Source organism: Caretta caretta, chromosome 6 (genome assembly GCF_965140235.1).
Source record: "Caretta caretta isolate rCarCar2 chromosome 6, rCarCar1.hap1, whole genome shotgun sequence".
Taxonomy (NCBI): domain Eukaryota; kingdom Metazoa; phylum Chordata; order Testudines; family Cheloniidae; genus Caretta; species Caretta caretta.
Window position 1 is genome coordinate 128,450,016 of NC_134211.1, and position 19,226 is coordinate 128,469,241.

The 19,226-nt window shown below is 43.6% G+C and overlaps 1 protein-coding gene across 5 annotated transcripts in view; it reads left to right on the top strand.

Annotated features, from left to right (window-relative positions):
* MDGA2 (MAM domain containing glycosylphosphatidylinositol anchor 2) overlaps positions 1-19,226 on the top strand; it is a 691,558-nt gene that overhangs the window by 303,681 nt on the left and 368,651 nt on the right. For 4 of the 5 annotated variants that reach the window (XR_012669127.1, XR_012669125.1, XR_012669126.1 and 1 more), the window contains exon 3: positions 7,936-8,110. The exons of the other annotated variant lie outside the window; for it this stretch is intronic. Coding sequence is in view for 1 of the 4 variants with exons in the window: in XM_048853669.2 (XP_048709626.1) it covers positions 7,936-8,110 (175 nt within the window). In the remaining 3 variants the exon portion in view is untranslated. The remainder of the gene's footprint in view (positions 1-7,935; positions 8,111-19,226) is intronic. 5 annotated transcript variants of the gene reach the window in all.

Sequence of the window (19,226 nt, forward strand, 5' to 3'; positions counted from 1 at the left end):
CTTCCCATGGTACTGTAGCAATAGTTGCCAGGTCTGTGTGGGTGTTCTCCTGTCATGAATGATGAACATTTGGAAGATTCAGTAGAACAGTACCTCATTATTTCTGAAGTAAGCACAGTAAGCAGGAAAGTCTAGCACATTTTTGGCTTACCTTTCCTCTAGCCATCATATGGACATAGAGCAAGTGTGTCTCAGGAATAGTTGCATCTGTTTTAGATGATCTGGGGGGTAGAGAAAGCAGCCTAGCAAGGTCAAGGCTTGTCAGGATAATTTAGAATTCTAATTATTCAGAGCCACCACCAGACAGTGCAGAAACGACATCTCTGAAATGTCTGGACAAAGGAATCCCTATAAACCAAGAAATCAAAGAAAACATTTCTGGGCTAGCCTGATAGTGGCTGTCATACTGAAGCTATCGTGCACTGCCATGCACAAGGCCGAGATCCAAACAGCTTGATCTCCACCGCCTTGCATTGTCATTTCTACCTGCCATTCCAGAGGTGGTGTTTCATTCCCATTTTGCACTCCTGTGGAGCTAGAGCTGATCAAGGAAAAGAAAGGGAGGAAATTAAAGGGGGGAAAGGCTACTTTTGGTCAAAATTTGGTTTAAATGTTTCCACTAGCTGCATTGTGCATGGATGTAAATGACTACGTAAGATGCAAGGTGGTGTAGAATTGGACCCACAATGCCTTTCCAATCAACCCTTCCTGCTCATTTAACTTACAATATGTCTACACTGCAATCATGATGTGTGACTGCAGCATGGGTAGACCTACCTGAGCTAGCTAGCTTTAATTTAGCTCGCTCCGATACTGAAGCAGTGAAATCCCGGCAACACAGCTTGTACAAGCTCACCCGGAACCTTGGCTTCAGTTCGGTGGCTAGCTTGCACTCAAGCCTATCTCACTCTGGCTTTTCTGCTACCAGTGCTCAAGCTAGCTTGGGTATGCCTAGATACACTGTGGTCAAATCCCAGGATTGCAGTGTTGACATACCCTTGCTCTTTCCAGAGGCAATTCTACTCAGTCGTGTATCCACTCAGCCATAGGTTCTCAAACTGTGGACTGGGGTCATTTTCCCTTTCTTTGGTTAGATGGGTCCTGAAACTTCTGTTGTAACGTGGGGTCATGGTACAGAAAAGTATGAGAACCACTAATTTAGGTATTTATATGGCGCACGCCCACACACCCCCCATACGAGCCATGATGCAGTGCAAGCCATGATGCAGGTAGCCCCCATCACGAAAAAGCTGAAGGAGTATTGTCTGAGATGGGTGTCCCATATGAGATGACGCGATGTGGGATATGTTGGCCAGAGAGTAGAAGAGGTGGTAGTCGCGGGGTAAAGACCACGAGGAAGACCTTGAACAAGGCGGTTTGAGAGGCTGAAGGAGGACGTGAAGAAGGTTGGTGTGAGCTTGGAAGACCCGCTTGACCAGAACGCTTGGAGAAAAAGATCAGGAACCACTGACACCAATTGACAGGACTAGGTGAGGGGGAAGCAGAAGCTATGAGGACCATCTATCACTGTAGTATCTGAATGTCTTGGCTGGAAGGGTGGGGCCAGCTGAGGAGTCTCAAGAATGGGAGTGTTAAAGGAAGAGAAAATGAAGTCTATCAGCAGGAGTGTAGGGGAGAAGTGCACTGGAAAGCTTGCTATCCTGAGAGCTGTGGCTAATAGTTTCCTGCTCTGTGGTTGTAGCAGCCACTCTCTGAATGTGTTTTGCTAAAGGAAGCCAAAGAGGAGTCATCTGAGTGAAAGCCCGTGTGTTTTATGGACAATGCAAACGGCACGTGGGTCAGATCGAGAACCATCACCCAGAACTTTAACTGAAAGCAAAAACAACCCAGTCAGAAAGGCACCAAACAATCCAGAATAAAAAGCCTAGCTGTTTGTAAAGGTTCAGATTAATCCTGGTGTGACAAACGTCCCCATCCATTCCAATGGCATTCTACTGCGATCCTTTTTCAGGGGAGGAGGAGGAAGTTGCGCTTTGGCCTCTCCCCAACTGACTCCAGACTGTGTGCATGCAAAAAGGCTGCTTGGCCTGAGGCAGGGATTTCAATGTTGGGAGGGTGGTTAAGAGATTTAGTTGGGATGATTTAGTTGGAATTGGTCCTGCTCTGGGCAGGGGGTTGGACTAGATGGCCTCCAAAGGTCCCTTCCGACTCTGTTATTCTATGATTCTATGATTTCCTCATCCTTAAAATCTCATGGAAGTGAGAGTAGGATGTTTGTTTGCAAGCCGTTCCAACGGGATTCCTCACGGAGCATGGGGGATAACCTTATTTTGATTATTTTATTTATTTGGTGCTTCACAGAGGTTTCAGTTTTGCAATGTAAAAAAGTGATCGCCAGATTCCTCCTTTTCCTCTGATCACTTGGAGAGAAGAAAAATAAATCCATTGTGAAATCTATTGGAAATATTGAATGGTGGCTTTAAACCAGTCCATTGGTGCTGACCAAGCAGACTATGTGCCTTGAATAAAGGAAGGACATTAAGGTACTTTTGAGGCAATACAGTGTTTGAGCTGATACTTCTGCAGTTCAGTGTGGCCTGTAAGCCTCTGCATTTCTTTCATAAATTCTAAGTTCAGAAGAGACCACTGTGATCATCTAGTCTGACCTGCATAACAGGGGCCAGAGAACTGCCCCAAAATAATTCCTTAATTCTTAAGGTTCCTTTTCCAAATAAATAAGGAAAATATGTTTTGCTGCTTCTCTCTGACTGGCCATCTGTTCTGTGGCAATACCTGACAGGAATCAACTTTTTCTTTTTAGTTCCTAAACCAAGACGACAGGAGCAGATCACTCTGATGAAACTTGTCAAAACAGCCCCATCAGCAGAACAGTTTTGTGATATCCAGTGTCTTGTGTATGTGTATCAGTTTTAGTTCAACTACCCTGGCCCATCCATTGTTAAACAAGATGAGAACCTGCATTTCAAGGAATCCTAGTTAAAGCGGAAAAGCAATTTACTATGAAGGCAGAAACCATACACTGGATCATAACTGTGAACTTCTTGCAGTATCTGCTCAAACCATTAAAATACTAGCAAGGGTCTTGATGGCTCAATGGCTTGGTCCACGCAGAGTTAGTTGAACTGTCCATTACAAATATTATGAATATTTGAATTATGAATACAAACTTATGAATTTATCTACCTTTAAAAGTGAATCATTCATAAGCCAGCCCTAATTTCTGCTAATGCCCTACTTAGTAATAAGCATTCACAGTGACATTTTTATTGGCATTTTGAATGACAAATAAACAGCAGAATCTTGTGAAAACAAAAATGTAGGATATTGAAAAGTGACATGAGCAGCCAGCTCTGAGCAGTTTTGAAAATTTCACCCTACTAGGCCAAGATCAATGCAGCAGGTGAATGCATGTGTGTTATGTATTAACATGTATTATTAGTCTGATTTGTATAAGCCATGATGTATGGATGTGATGTCAATAAAAAGCCACATTATGAAAAGAATAGTTTTAGCCTGTTAGTTGTTTGCAAGCTGTTTTCTTTGAATATTTGTTCGTTCATGCTATGTGACTGGTCACACAATTCTGCTCCAATACTGGGACAATGGAAATTTTCAAACAAATTCTGAATAAGAAGCATTCACAGGGTGGTTTTGGATGAATAATCAAGTAGGCTAAAATTTGTGGAAAATTTTGGATTTCTGAACCATGCAAATGTCCATGAAGCAATAAAAGCAATTGGCTGGAAATTTTCAACCCAGGAACTGCCTGAACACTTGAATAGGCATGATCAGTGCTAGCCTGGGACTTGGGGGTTATGGGTTAATTCCCTGATCCTCTACAGACCTCCTTTGTGCCCCTGGGGGAGCTGTTTAGTCTTGCTACACCTCAGTTGCTCAGGTAGAGAGATAAAAGCACCACCCCACCTCACAGCTGAGAAGAGAAAGGCATTAACAATTGTGAGGGCTCAGATACCATGGGAATGGTATATGGAATGGTGAGGGCAGGTAGCTTTCTCACATGGTATTTAGAGCCTGATACAGTGCCCACTGAAATAAATGAAAGGGCTTTCATTCAATGGATATTGGGCAAGAACTTTAATGACATTCCGCACGTCACCCACTGACTGTACCAGGCCCAGTACAACAGCCCCTAAACGACTATCATTAGAGCTGGGCCAGATTTTTCAAATGAAACTTTTTTTGCCAAAAAAATGCAGATTTGGGTCAACCAAGAAAGTTCAAAAATTATTCTCAAAGTCAATGAAGGCAACCAAAGTGTTTCGTTTGACCCATAAATGTTTAGTTTGAGCTGAAACAAGTTTTATTTTTTTTCAATTTGTCCAGTGAACCGAAAAAGCATAGGTCTATCTTGAAGGGGAGTTATGCTTGAGTAAGACCTCTAGGCTCAGTCATCTTATTTTACTGTATTCATTTGCTTTGATTAGTGCATTAGTCATATTTTTGCAGTGTTGGCGCTCAATAAATAACAATATTATATTGATTGGAATCAGATCCTTGTCGTATTTGCATTGAGTTAAAGCCAACGTGAATAATGAATTCAGATTAAATCAACTGCAATGTAAACATGGTATTTTTTTTCCAGAGCCACTCTCACTTGAAAGAGAGAGAACCTGGTTCGTCATTTTACACCTTTTTGTCTTTGGAAGACCATTCTCCTTGCTAAGTGGAGGTCAGCTCCAAAATTACTTCATACTGTTAATATTAACCCCACAAAAGTGAGGAATCCTGATAAAGCTGAAAATCCACTTTAGGAGCTAATGCTGGCCATTTAAAGTCAGACCTCTGTGAAATGGTCTTGGAGGTCAGAGGATGGATTGGATAAAGGAATCTTTGGTTCATTTATTCAGCTGTAGCTGAGGGTATGACTGTACCAATGGGACAGACTGGGCTATGTTATTTCTAAGATTAGATAGATGTAACAATAGTGAGTGATTTTAAAAAATATTCTGAGATGGATTCTTTTGACATAGTAAATTCCAACTTTTTGAATTTTTCAAGAAAAAATATTTCCCCTTAAAGATCAAAAGTCTATTTGTTCGATCCATTTTTCTATTTTACTTTTAAAATGTAAGAAAAAAAATAAAACAATTAATTTAAATCAACAACAGCCTGGCAATTTTGGGTTCAAACAATAACAGTAATAATAATAAAGCATGCAGGAGATTGAGTGACTATCTTCTCCTTTTTGTGTAACCTTAACACTAAGCCAGTGTTTATTTTTAAATTAAAAAAAAATAATTAAAGTTTGACAGCAACCTTCTGCACACTCTGTACACCAAAATTAGCCAGAAGCACATTTTTATAGATGACTTAAAATGCCCCAAAGCTGGGGCTTTACAGTAGAAATGCAAACATATTAATATTTGTAAATATAGATGTGGTAATGGTGTTTCTCTCACACAAAGACAGAATAATGTAGATGGAGAGTTTTGGATATTTGCTTATTCCTGCATGGTGCAGCTATGTTTGAATTATGCAGGTCAGCTGCAAAGAGTGTAATGCCCACCTGCAAGCTACTCCATCATATATTGTGAATATTCCTGTGTATTTTATAAAAGAGACTCAAAATGTTTTGGGGAACTTTCAAAATTTTATTCTTCTGTCTGTAACTCCAGCTTCTGGAGTCCAAGCCTACAGCCCTTCGGGGGGTGGGTGGGGGGTGGAGAAAAATGGATATAAAGCTCCCATTTTGGGTCCTAATGGATCAGAAAATATGGGACTTCAAACCTGTTTGTGGTCCAGGATTGAGTGTTGCCTGTTGTGGCTTCTGGCCCAGTGTAATTTTCAGGGAGAAGTTCCTATGGGAAAGTAGGTAACAGTTGTTTCTTTTTTAATGGCATCACTTTTGAAGGTGCTCAGAGCTCCTGGAGGAGGCGGATAAACAGGCAAAGTTCCGTCAATGCAGGTCCTCGCGTGTTTCCATGTATTTTTTTCAGATGACAATCATGCTCACATACCACACAATGGTGGAAGGCATAGAGCTGGTTGAATAATATTAATTGGGGACCATATTCTTACTGGTGGACTCTGTGTGTTTGTGTGTGTCTGGGGGGGGGGGAGGGGGGAGGAAAGGATGCTCAAGGAGTTTTTGTGAGACCAATAGAGTTACCGTTCCTGTACTGTGGTGCGTGAGGTTGGGAGGATAGTGAACTGCACTTCATGATGGGCTGTAGTAGGAGGCACAGAAGAGGTGCTGTTGAGACACTGCAGTCCATGGATAATGGTGTAGTTCAGTGAGACACTATCTAGTCCATTGGACACTGGTTTCTGTTCCTAGCTCTGCCATTGATCTGCTGTGCTTCTCTGAGCAAGTGACTTCATCTCCCTGTACCTACATCTGTCTTGTCTATTCAGCTGGTAAGCTTTCCAGGCCACTGTATCAGTACAATGCCTTGTATAGTGGGCCCCTCGAGCTTGGCTGGGTTCTCTAGATGTTCTGTAATATGCATGAAAACAACAACAGTGTGCTACTCAACATCATTAATGGTTCGTAGAATGAGGATTTAATTTTTCCAGTATATAACAAATGAACTGTATCCACATTAACAAGCATGCCAAGCAGGATATTTTACCAGTAATTACTTCACTACTTCTGTAATGTGTTGTCCATAAGGCCAGTCCCTTCTTCCATTGCCATTCACTGCTAGTTGAAAAAGAAGTCCCTTTAACAGCTGTGTGGAGACGGCCAGAGACTCAGCAAGAGAAAACACTGTTGCGACCATTTTCCTTTAAGTGGCATTTGCCAGAGGTCTGCTTTTTAGCAAGAAACTGCTTCGTTCGACTTGGAATTCCAACAGAGACTTTGCATCGTTGTTGAATGTGAGATGGAAAAGTCGTTCACAAAATAACTAGGCCAGTCCTTGGCACCGCTGGAACTGAAGCGTAGCTGTGAAGTCAGTGGAGCGACTTGGTGTCAAATTGGTTTAACGGCCCGTAACGTTGGGCTGAACATGTCCTTTTTCTTGTGCTGTGAAGTGCGGCCATTGCAATGAGCTCAAGTATTTTCAATGCATGTTTCATCCAATTGTACAAACTTTTCACTGAGTCATACCATAACAACTGTCTGTATCATTACCAGAGCGGATTCTGTTTAAACAGCACAGCTGTGTTTAAAAGAATTGCATTGTTTGTAACAGAGTGTTATAGGCATTCCGACTGGTTTGGCAGTTCAACAGAAGTGTTCGCTTTGAAAAGTTTGCACATTTTTGGAAAATAATTATTGATGTAGAAGAAGTTCTAATTATTGTAACAGACAATTTTTTTAAAAAAAAGCCAAGCAACTATTTTAACTCCTCCCCCACCCCCAGGTATAGACAGCTGCCTGAAAGTGTGAGACACTGTTCATGATATGGCTATCGAAGAGCAGCTGGAGGCTTCTGTTATATTTTAAGATGTTTCCAAATAGAAATTTGTGCTCTGATTTTCATTAATTTGACTTCAATGGGAGTGGCAGGGGCTCAAAACCTTGGAAAATGTGTCCATTATAACGAGTGCTATGGCACACTGAAATATTTTTTTATATAAACCTAGGTAGAACAATACAAAAATAAATTCAATATAAAATTGCCTCAGCTATTAAAAAGATCAGCACAGAACTAGACCTGATGTGCTCTGCTTAATTCTGCTCAGAGAGGGTTTTTCCGCAGCTATTTAAGCAGACGTGTTACTGCTGGTGGTTGAGTCATCACATGTGTCCCTCACCAACGGGATTCAGTTCTTTATAAGGTATTTCCAACTAGAGTAATCGGGTAGTGCTATCAGCTATTGCTAACATAGGCTAGTTCTGGGGCTCCAGTCCTGGTATTCTCTGATTTCTCAGAGCCACAGGACCCATGGTGCTCTCGGTTTTGTAGAGCAATCTCTGCAGCTGTACTGCATTCATTTTCAGAAACAGCCAACCTAAAGTAACAATCTTTTCTGATGCTTGCTCAGATCAGGTGGACGAAAACAGCAGGAAGTGCCTCTGACCGATTTCAAGACTCGAGTGTCTTCAATGAAACTCTGAGGATTACAAATATCCAGCGACACCAAGGAGGCCGTTACTACTGCAAGGCGGAGAATGGTTTGGGTTCCCCAGCTATAAAGTCAATCCGAGTGGATGTGTACTGTAAGTAAACAGCTCCCAGAGCTCTTATCAGAGTTTCTGTTTACCTCCTCTACTGTCTGGCATTATGTGAAGGGGGCCAAGGAATACTAAGGAAGTGGGGAGCCCCCGACAAATTACAAACACACAAACTCTTGGAATGTCGTTTAGAGGTAACACTCTGGGTCCAATTCTGCAGCCTTTACTCCTGCGAGTAATCTTAACTCCTGTGAATGTTCCCATTGAAGTCCAAGGGGCCGTTCACATGAGTAGGGGTTGCAAGTTCAGGCTCTTGCATTGAGAAAAGTTAAAAGTATCATGACGAGACACGTTTATTAGTTAGGACCTGATGGAGCTCCTTGGAAAGGGAAGTTTTGCCCTTACATCAGTGTGATCAGGATATGCTGTGAGTGCATAGAGTCACTACTACGCATCTACCAATGCTCCAAACTTCCAGGGATTGTCACCCACACATCAACAGTGGCCTGCAGCAAGGGCTCTGTTGTTAATTAATGGTGTCCTTTTCAGAGCACCTCTGCGTATTCCATGTTGAATGCATAAATTTAAAAAAACAGGTTGAGACCTTGATGAGTCCTATTTCTGTGAACTCTGCTGCACAATGCAGCCCCATAAAGGGTTGTAGATAATACAGTTGTTTATCCAAACTGTATCCAGAAATGCTTCTAGTGTTTAATCAAGTGAAGTGAGCAAAAATTAATAAACCTCAAAACCAATAAAGGCCCAAACCTCTTGCTATCCGCACAAAATGAGTCCAGAGGCAAAGGAAGTGGTCTATGAGACTTTAGGGGAAAACTTGCAAAGCTGTAAAAGGGAGTCACGTGTCCATTTGTACCTTTGAAACTCTCCCCCAAATGGTCTCTGTACGTTTTACAGGTGAACAGTGGTACTGTGTTTCCTACACAACACACATGCTCATGGAAAGCGAGTGCCCAACAGAACTTGCCCCAGCAGTGGTATATGTTACATTGCGTGACACAGCAATCGGGTCTCCGAACCCCTTCGCCAGAACTGTGGAACAAAGGGAATGAAGGGGAATGGAAATGACCGTTTCCTCACACTCGGAGCTTGCAGTAAAATCAATTCATTGGGCTAACAGAAAAGCAAATCCGGATCTGACCTGCACACATCCCAGCTACAAAGAGAAATTTAGTCACAGAAGTGAAATATAGTCCCTCTCATTACTGGATAGAGCATTTTCCAGTAGATGTCTAGTAAACTTTCCCCCTGCATTTGTGTATATACTCAGTATGGCTGTACCTGCCGATAGCACAGTGGAAAGTTTTGAGTGCCTAATGCACATACATTTACACAGACTGCAGGATAAGGAAAGCAGGATCAAAGTCTTTTTCTTTTCCTACTACAAAGGAAATGGTCCTTGCAGGGAACATTTGGAGGATCCTATAATGTAAGAGGCATTGTCTCAAAGATGGTTTGTAAAAGGACAGCAGGGTTCCAAATTAGTGACAGGTTTTTTTTTCTTTTACTGAACCCTTTAAAAAATAAGATGATCGGCCTCTATAAGACTTGAAGTGTGACTCTCATTAACAGATTTCATCAGCATTAAAAGCACCCTATTGCTTTTTGATGTAGGGTAAGATAGTTTGCTGTTTTAGAAGACAAATTAGAGGATGGGGCCAAAAGAAATCGGATGAGGTTCAACAAGGACAAGTGCAGAGACCGAATGGCTCGGCAGCAGTTCTGCAGAAAAGGACCTAGGGGTTACAGTGGACGAGAAGCTGGATATGAGTCAACAGTGTGCCCTTGTTGCCAAGAAGGCCAATGGCATTTTGGGATGTATACGTAGGGGCATTGCCAGCAGATCGAGGGACGTGATCGTTCCCCTCTATTTGACCTTGGTGAGGCCTCATCTGGAGTACTGTGTCCAGTTTTGGGCCCCACACTACAAGAAGGATGTGGAAAAATTGGAAAACGTCCAGCGGAGGGTAACAAAAATGATTAGGGGACTGGAACACATGGCTTATGAGGAGAGGCTGTGGGAACTGGGATTGTTTAGTCTGCGGAGGAGAAGAATGAGGGGGGATTTGATAGCTGCTTTCAACTACCTGAAAGGAGGTTCCAAAGAGGATGGATCTAGACTGTACTCAGTGGTAGCTGATGACAGAACAAGGAGTAATGGTCTCAGTGGGAGAGGTTTAGGTTGGATATTAGGAAAAACTTTTTCACTAGGAGGGTGTTGAAACACTGGAATGTGTTACCTAGGGAGGTGGTAGATATTTAGATATCTATTTAGATATACTTCCTTAGATATTTTTAGGGTCAGGCTTGACAAAGCCCTGCTGGGATGATTTAGTTGGGGATTGGTCCTGCTTTGAGCAGGGGGTTGGACTAGATGACCTCCTGAGGTCCCTTCCAACCCTGATATTCTATGATTCTGTGGTAAGACCAGTTGTACATGCTGCTAGGATAGTTATCAGTTTTTAAAATCTGAGTAAACTGCTTTTTCAACAGGTTTTCCTGTCCTAAACAGACTCCAGCACACTCTTTTCTTCACTCAGTTTACTGACGTGCCTTGTTTAATTCACCAGATTAGTCACACTTTATATCAATGGCGAATTTATAAATTGTTCATAAATGATTAACAGGTGTTTTAATAAATACAGAGACAAGATGGGTGAAGTCATCTCTTTTACAAGTGAGCTGTAGCTCATGAAAGCTCATGCTCAAATAAATTGGTTAGTCTCTAAGGTGCCACAAGTCCTCCTTTTCTTCTCACCCACTTTGTCACTCTAATATCCTGAGACCGACATGGGTACAACATGGTTTTAATAGTTAGTTCATTTATTACTGATTGTTAGAGTCCAGTAGGCAAAATGATTGTTGGTAATCTTGCTTAATAACCATATATAACACCTTCTCCCTGATGTGCTTTGTATCATCCGGACACGCACACACTTAGGCCGCGTCTACACGAGCAGGCTTCCAGCAGCACGACTGTATCGATGCAGCCGTGCTGCTGTAAAATCACTCACACAGCCGCTCTGTGCTGATGGGAGAGAGCTCGTCCGTCGACATAATAAAACCACCCCGATGACCGATGGTAGCTGTGTTGGCAGGAGACGCTCTCCCACCAGCAGTGCACAAGAGCGCTTATGCTGGTAAAACTTACATTGCTGAGGGGTTTTTTTTTTCGCCCCCCCACACCCTTGAGCAACATAAGTTTTGCCAATGTAAGTGGTGTTGCTGACGTGGGCTTAGTATCCGCACCTCAGCCTTGCTCCCGCTTATGTAAGTGGCATAGGGCTTTATGTTGGTGCGGACAAGAGGCATAGGGCTTTATGTTGGTGCGGACAAGAGGCATAGGGCTTTATGTTGGTGCGGACAAGAGGCATAGGGCTTTATATTGGTGCGGACAAGAGGCATAGGGCTTTATGTTGGTGCGGACAAGAGGCATAGGGCTTTATATTGGTGCGGACAAGAGGCATAGGGCTTTATGTTGGTGTGGACAAGAGGCGTAGGGCTTTATGTTGGTGCGGACAAGAGGCATAGGGCTTTATATTGGTGTGGACAAGAGGCATAGGGCTTTATGTTGGTGCGGACAAGAGGCATAGGGCTTTATATTGGTGCGGACAAGAGGCATAGGGCTTTATGTTGGTGTGGACAAGAGGCGTAGGGCTTTATGTTGGTGTGGACAAGAGGCGTAGGGCTTTATGTTGGTGTGGACAAGCGGCGTAGGGCTTTATGTTGGTGTGGACAAGCGGCGTAGGGCTTTATGTTGGTGTGGTTAGGGTGACGCACTGTTCGTGTAGACACTGTTAATTACGTCGGCTGCTGGCTGTCATTTTTGTCAATGTCACAAGTCCAATTGACAAGAAAGCTGGGCTGTCACCAGGGTGGGTGGGGGGCTCCAGCCCAGTCCCCCCACCCCTCCCGGCTCCCTGCTCCAAGCCAGGTTATGTCCTCCCCACTCGGAGCCCGGTGCTTCCTGTGGGCTCCTGGCTCCCCACTGCCCACTGCTGGGGGGCTGGCTGCCTGCCCCAGCTCTCGGCTCTTCTCTGGGAGTCTGGCTGCTCCCCCCAGGTTCTCAGCTCCCCACTCCCCACCGCAGCTGGGCTCCCAGCAGGGAGTTCCATGCCTGGAGTCCAGGCGGCTCCCGGGAGCCTCGCGCCAGACCTTGGGCTCCCCACAGGGAGCCGGGAATCAAAGGCACAGCCTGGCTGGGAATGGGGAGCTTCTGGCAGCTGCCCGAAGGCTGCTGGCTCCCCACAGGGAGCCCAGCGGCCAGCTGAGACCCCTGGGAGCTGGCCAGACTCTGGGCTCAGAGCTTGCAGCCAGGAGCCCAGCTTCTGGGAGCAGGGAGCCCAGGGGACAGCTGGGCTTCCAGTGGGGAGCTGCATGCCCAGGCTCTCAGTCCCCCACACTGCCCCTCTGAAGTTGGAATAAGCGTTCCTGGTGAGGCTGCGCACCCCCGGCAGAAGGAGGGCAGCGTGGACACGAACCACCGCAGCAGTTATTGTGGTGGTTGTAAGTTGACCTAACATAGGTCTACTTACATTGCTAGTGTAGACATGCCCTTATATATGTATTCTGCATCCCCAGAATCTTCCATATACACATGGCCTAAGGGATATATCTCTGAGGTCAGCTACATGTAGGTAGCTGCTGAAAACCCCATAGGAAAAGATTTGAGTCTTATTACATGAGGGCGACTTAAGGTCTCTTTTTAATATCCATCAATTGGAATTTCCTTAATTTCTTAGTTTTAGGCACATTAATTAAAATAAGGTGAAAGCCTGGCCTTGCATTAAACATATGGTTAGTGCTCTTAGAGCTGTTGTTTTGGAAATGTTTGTAATTTTAAAGTTTGGATCCTTCTTGACTTAGACTGAGGTTGGATCTGAGGATCAGATTCTTCATCCTCTTTATAAACTGTTTTAGCTGTCATTTTTTTCTTGGATTTACTGAGGTCTATTATTTATTATCTCATTATTACATCTCATTCCACTTCTTGTGCCTGAGAATTTGTCATGCTTCTTGACCATGTCATAACCTTTAGGTCTTGGCCATGACTTAGTCCCAGAGGATTTCACATGAGAAACCAGTTGGTGTTCTGGCAACTATTTTATGGTCAAATATTTCTGAGCAGACAACTGTGGAGGTAGACTCAAGATGCAAAATCTGGATTGAACCTAGATTAAAAAAAAACAACAGGAAACTCAGAGCTAATGAAAAAATTAAAGAAAACCAAAATAATGAAATTATGAAGTTTCACAGCTAAGGTACCTAAAATACTTTATAGTCATTGAGCAGTTACAATTGTCTGTGTTAAATTCTTTGCTCCTTTTTAGCTGCATTGTAAATTGTATTTGTAATAATACCCTAGATTAGGTCCTCCATAGAGTACTGAACCTGGAACCTTTGGATCTATGAGCCTCTTCTGTTTAAGCTGTAAAATGCCAGGTCCTTTAGATCAGAGCCAGTAGAAGACTTGCAGATAAAGTAGGTCGAAAATTTTCCATCAAAACATATTTTCATGGAAAATTTGATTTTGTGGAAAATGTCCTTTTTTGTCAGAATTGAAGGGGGAGGGATTGTTATTAACCCAGTACCCTGGGAAACCATTTATGTGTTTTTGGCTTTTTTCAGCAACTGAAAAAGAGAAATTTCAGGCCAAAACCAGAAACAATCTTGTTTTTTTTTTTTTCCAACAAAACATATCACAGACACCAACTGGGGATAAGGATTTTAGTTTTTATTGAAATTTTACATGGGCAAGCAGCCCCACCCCAACAAAACCATTTCCCGACTTGCACTGCTCATAATCCTCTTTGTAGTCTAGCCACTAGAGGGAGACAGAGACACGCTATTTTAATATGGGTTACATGTTGCTTTGGATGTTTCTAAGAGCTAAATGACATTGTCTGCTTATGATTTAAAGTTTGAAAAGCCACAATATTTGTACAGCGAACAAGTGGTTTCTTGAAGAATGGGCAAGAACATTTTGTTTTGTGGTTGGTTGGATGCCTTTGCTGTAGAATTGCTAGAGGTGTGTTATTCACAGCTCCTTGGCAAATGTTGATAGGAACAAAAGTTGGATGAAAAGTAAAATTTCCCCATTTTTTTTTTTCACGTGCCAGTCTGCTCTATGGTTCAGTAGCGCTTGGCACACTGATTGGAATAATAGTGAACAATCCCATAAGGTACTTCCACATGGAATTGATGGAAATTTTAACACCAGGTCCAAGACAGAATAAAGCATCCTAGTTTTGCCATTACTAAGAAGGTGACTCTTTGTTATAGAAGCAGGAGTGAAAGAGTTTGGTTTGGTCAGGGCCCACAAGCTGAATGAGGTCTTCATGCCAATTCCTCCGAGACTCAGGGAGGCCCTTCAGAACCCACCCAAATCCCACCCTCCCCTCTCAGCAAGACTTGCTCGTTCCTGTTGGACCCAAAAGAATTGTTAGTCACCCATGAGCCTGTTTAGGTTCATCAAATGGCAGCGCTGTGGCTGGGAGGGATTCTTGAGGCCCCTGCTGTGCTCATAATACGCTTTCCAGTAATCCTCACTCCTGCTCTGCTTCCCCCTTCGTTCCCTTCTCCACCACCCTTCATGCTCTGCTGGCACCCTCCAGGGCCCCTGCTCTGCTGTCCCTCATACTCTCCTTCTTCAATTCCCCTCTGCAGTCTTCATTCACTCCGTCACCCCAGCTGCCGCCTCTGCTCATCTGCTCCCATGTGTCTGCTTGGATTCTCGGGAAGCAGGAGTTCCATAGGGAGAGGGCATTGGAGAGTAAAGGGAGGCATTCCCTCACTTGATTAGAAGATTATTTTTTATTGTCTCCCATGTCCTGCTTTCCAGCATGGAGCTTGGGAAGACACATAGGAAGCATTTTGTAACTGACGGTAGGAACACAGAGAGCACTTCAGTTTTGTAGCGGGGCCGGGGGGGAAGGTTGTTCCTCCTTTCCCCTCGATGAGTCTTCCCTAGTGATTGGCTTACACGGGATGCGTGTCTCCACAAAAAGAGATGCTGGAGAGTTGGGGCTTGGTTTTTAGAACACCGCAAGCTGCCGAATGCTCACAAGTGGATGTGGACAAATTGGAGCGAGTCCAGAGAAGAGCAATAAAAATGATGAAAGGTCTAGAAAACATGAGCTATGGGGGAAGATTGAAAGAAACTGGGTTTGCTTAGTCTGGGAAAGAGAAGACTGAGAGGGGACATAACAGTTTTCACATACATAAAAGGTTGTCACAAGGAAGAGGGAGAAAAATTGTTGTTGTTAACCTCTGAGGACAGGACAAGAAGCAATGGGTTTAAATTGCAGCAAGGGCGGTTTAGGTTGGACACTAGGAAAAAAATTCCTAACTGTCAGAGTGGTTAAGGCCTGGAATAAATTGCCTAGGGGGGTTGTGGAATCTCCATCGTTGGATATTTTTAAGAGCAGGTTGGACAGACACCGGTCAGGGATGGTCTAGATAATACTTAGTCCTGCGAGGAGTGCAGGGGACTGGACTAGACCTCCCCTTCCAGTTCTATGATTCTATGCGGAGCACTTTGGGAAATGTGCCTACATCACTTAGGGCCCTGATCCTGCTGTAGCACCCACATCCAGTGCTAATGACAGCAGTAGGGTGTCGGGAGGGCAATAGAATCATCTGCAGGTTCGAGGCCTGAGTGCTTACATGGCAGCTGAGCTCTTGTGCAAATCTGTGCATGACTTCTGTAAAGAAAGCCGAGTGCTCCAGAAATCCTTGAATGCTTTATTTTAAACTTATCTGAGCCAGTGAGGCATCTCAGTGTTGCTATTTAAAATCTTAATAACTTTTAGAATTTGAGTTTAATTGCCTAATCGTCAGTCCCTGTGCACTAGATCCGATCTGGAGAGTGCCGCAAAACTAGGTTTTAAAACAAAACTCTTTTCTGTGTTTTGTTGTTGTTTGCTACAAACTAGCCACGCAAGTTACAGATTTTTCTGGATATCTTTTATCTTTAGGATATCACAATTCAGGCACCCCGTGTCCAAATGACTTCAAGTGCAATAGAAAATGTTACCTTGGTTTTAGAGCTAATTTACCAGTCCTGGGGGAGATATTCCTATGCCTGCGGGTTGTAGAAAGAAGAGCAAAATTGTGATGCTTATGTAAACTCGGTTGTAACCTTAACGAGGGAAGAAACTGTTGCTGCTCCATAACCTTGGCAATTTCAGCTGTGAAGGGACAACGGGGAAATATTCTTGCAATTATGATAAATGTTTGATCTTTAGGGTTTTTATTACCATGCTTCATTTTGGCCTGAGTTTCCTGGCACCAAGGTGTTAAGAAGCTTTGCACAAGATGTTTTGTAGTGTTTTTAAAAAGAAAAGGAGTACTTGTGGCACCTTAGAGACTAACCAATTTATTTGAGCATGAGCTTTCGTGAGCCACAGCTGGCTCACGAAAGCTCATGCTCAAATAAATTGGTTAGTCTCTAAGGTGCCACAAGTACTCCTTTTCTTTTTGCGAATACAGACTAACACGGCTGTTCCTCTGAAACCAGTGTTTTTAAAGTTATTAACCTGCTTATTATTCTGATCTGTAACTTGGTGTAATCTGAGTTGCTGGTTTATTATTCTTCTGCTCCAGGATATGTAAAATATGTATTTCATACAAATATTAATGTGAACGGAGCACCTCTAAAAAGTTAAACTAAGCAATCATTCTAAAGATAGCAAGGGATCTAAGCCCTGTGGTGGATTGACGGGAACAGAACTGTTTCATCAAGAATGAGTGGTTTACAGTGTATACAGTCTGGCAGATAATTGTCTGCCCCAGAGGGCTGGCTTTATTCCGTTCATTTCAAACCTGCCCACAATATTTCTGAATCCCCATCAGAGTGTTCTCAGGGAGTCCTTCAGCCCTTTCCTAGCAAAGTGTATCAATTCAAGACCTTGCTTTTAACTTTCACGCTTGTCTGGCATGCCTAAAAAAGCAGCAGCAGCCCTTTCGGGGGTGAGGCCAGTGTGTTTGAGCTTTAAAAAGATAGATAATTGGGTAGGGCTGATGGAATCCTCATTTTCATTCCAGCCCAAACCCTGGGCAGCCTCTTAAAAAGCAATCTTGGATTCTTATTAAACTTGAAAAGGATCTCGACGTTTGTGCTCTCTGAATATATTGGGAAGCCAGATAAAGCAAAAGGCAAAGCCCCCGCTGAATAAGCAGGGTTGTTAGGTCAGAGCAGGTATAACAGCAGCTTTAACACAGGAGCAACAAACTGCTATAAATACCTAATGGCACTGGGCTGCAAGACAACGGAATTCGGACTGGGTCTAGCACTGGACTGTGGAGGTCTCTTTCATTTATGTGGAAGCACAGATGTCACATGTGAGCCCCTGATTTTGAAATGAAAGGCACATAGAATCATAGAATCATAGAATATCAGGGTTGGAAGGGACCCCAGAAGGTCATCTAGTCCAACCCCCTGCTCGAAGCAGGACCAATTCCCAGTTAAATCATCCCAGCCAGGGCTTTGTCAAGCCTGACCTTAAAAACCTCTAAGGAAGGAGATTCTACCACCTCCCTAGGTAACGCATTCCCGTGTTTCACCACCCTCTTAGTGAAAAAGTTTTTCCTAATATCCAATCTAAACCTCCCCCACTGCAGCTTGAGACCATTACTCCTCGTTCTGTCATCTGCTACCATTGAGAACAGTCTAGAGCCATCCTCTTTGGAACCCCCTTTCAGGTAGTTGAAAGCAGCTATCAAATCCCCCCTCATTCTTCTCTTCTGCAGGCTAAACAATCCCAGCTCCCTCAGCCTCTCCTCATAACTCATGTGTTCCAGACCCCTAATCATTTTTGTTGCCCTTCGCTGGACTCTCTCCAATTTATCCACATCCTACTTGAAGTGTGGGGCCCAAAACTGGACACAGTACTCCAGATGAGGCCTCACCAATGTCGAATAGAGGGGAACGATCACGTCCCTCGATCTGCTCACTATGCCCCTACTTATACATCCCAAAATGCCATTGGCCTTCTTGGCAACAAGGGCACACAGCTGACTCATATCCAGCTTCTCATCCACTGTCACCCCTAGGTCCTTTTCCGCAGAACTGCTGCCTAGCCATTCGGTCCCTAGTCTGTAGCTGTGCATTGGGTTCTTCCGTCCTAATGTGGGCAGACACATTTAAAGAGGTCTTGCATACATGCTTTGAAATTTTAGAAGTCCAGAAACTGCTTCAATTTATAAAACACGAGCACGCCACACACACCTTCCTGATCCCCAATGTCTAATATTGTTGGCCATTATAAAAGGTATCTCACATTTAAGACCCAGGGGAACTCAACTGATATTGACACTTGTTTTCTTAACTCTCAACAAACTACCCCTTGAGCTGATGAAAGCATCACCACCAACTAGTTAATGTGTGTTAATGTGTGTGGAGTCTTGGAGACCACCAGTACCTCCTGTTCCAACTCAGTCTCTCAGCTCCCCCGTGGCTCCCAGGCTGCCCTTTCACCCATGGCAACTCACCCTGGAGTAGAGCAGAGAGGTTACTTTACCTCTGTATTTGGCACTGATGTGACCGCTGCTGGAATCCTGGGTCCAGTTCTGGTGCCCTCAATTCAAGGAGGCTGACAAATTAGAGTTCAGAAAAGAACCATGGGAGTGATTAAAGGATTTTAGAAAAGATGCCTTATAGTGATAGCCTCAGGGAGTTGGATCTATTTAGCTTAACAAAGAGAAGGTTAAGGGGTGACTTGATTACTGTCCCGCAGTATCCACGTGGGCAACAAATATTTAATAATGGGCTCTTCAGTCTAGCAGAGAAAGGTCTAACACGATCCAATGGCTGGAAGTTGAAGCTAAACAAATTCAAACTAGAAATATGGAGTACATTTTCAGCAGCAAGAGTAATTAACCATTGGAACAACTTCTCAAGTATGGTGGTGAATTCTCCTTCCATCACTAATGATATTTAAATCAAGATTGGATTTTTTTTCTGAAAATCTGCTCTAGGAATTATTTTGGGGAAGTTCCATGGCCTATGTTAATACAGAAAGTCAAACTAGATGATCACATTGGTCCCTTCTGCCTTGGAATCTGTAAAAACCCTTCCCTAGGGTGACCTGGGCCCTTACAGACCGAAAAAAAGGTGGGTGTCTTGAACTCCCAGACACCTTCA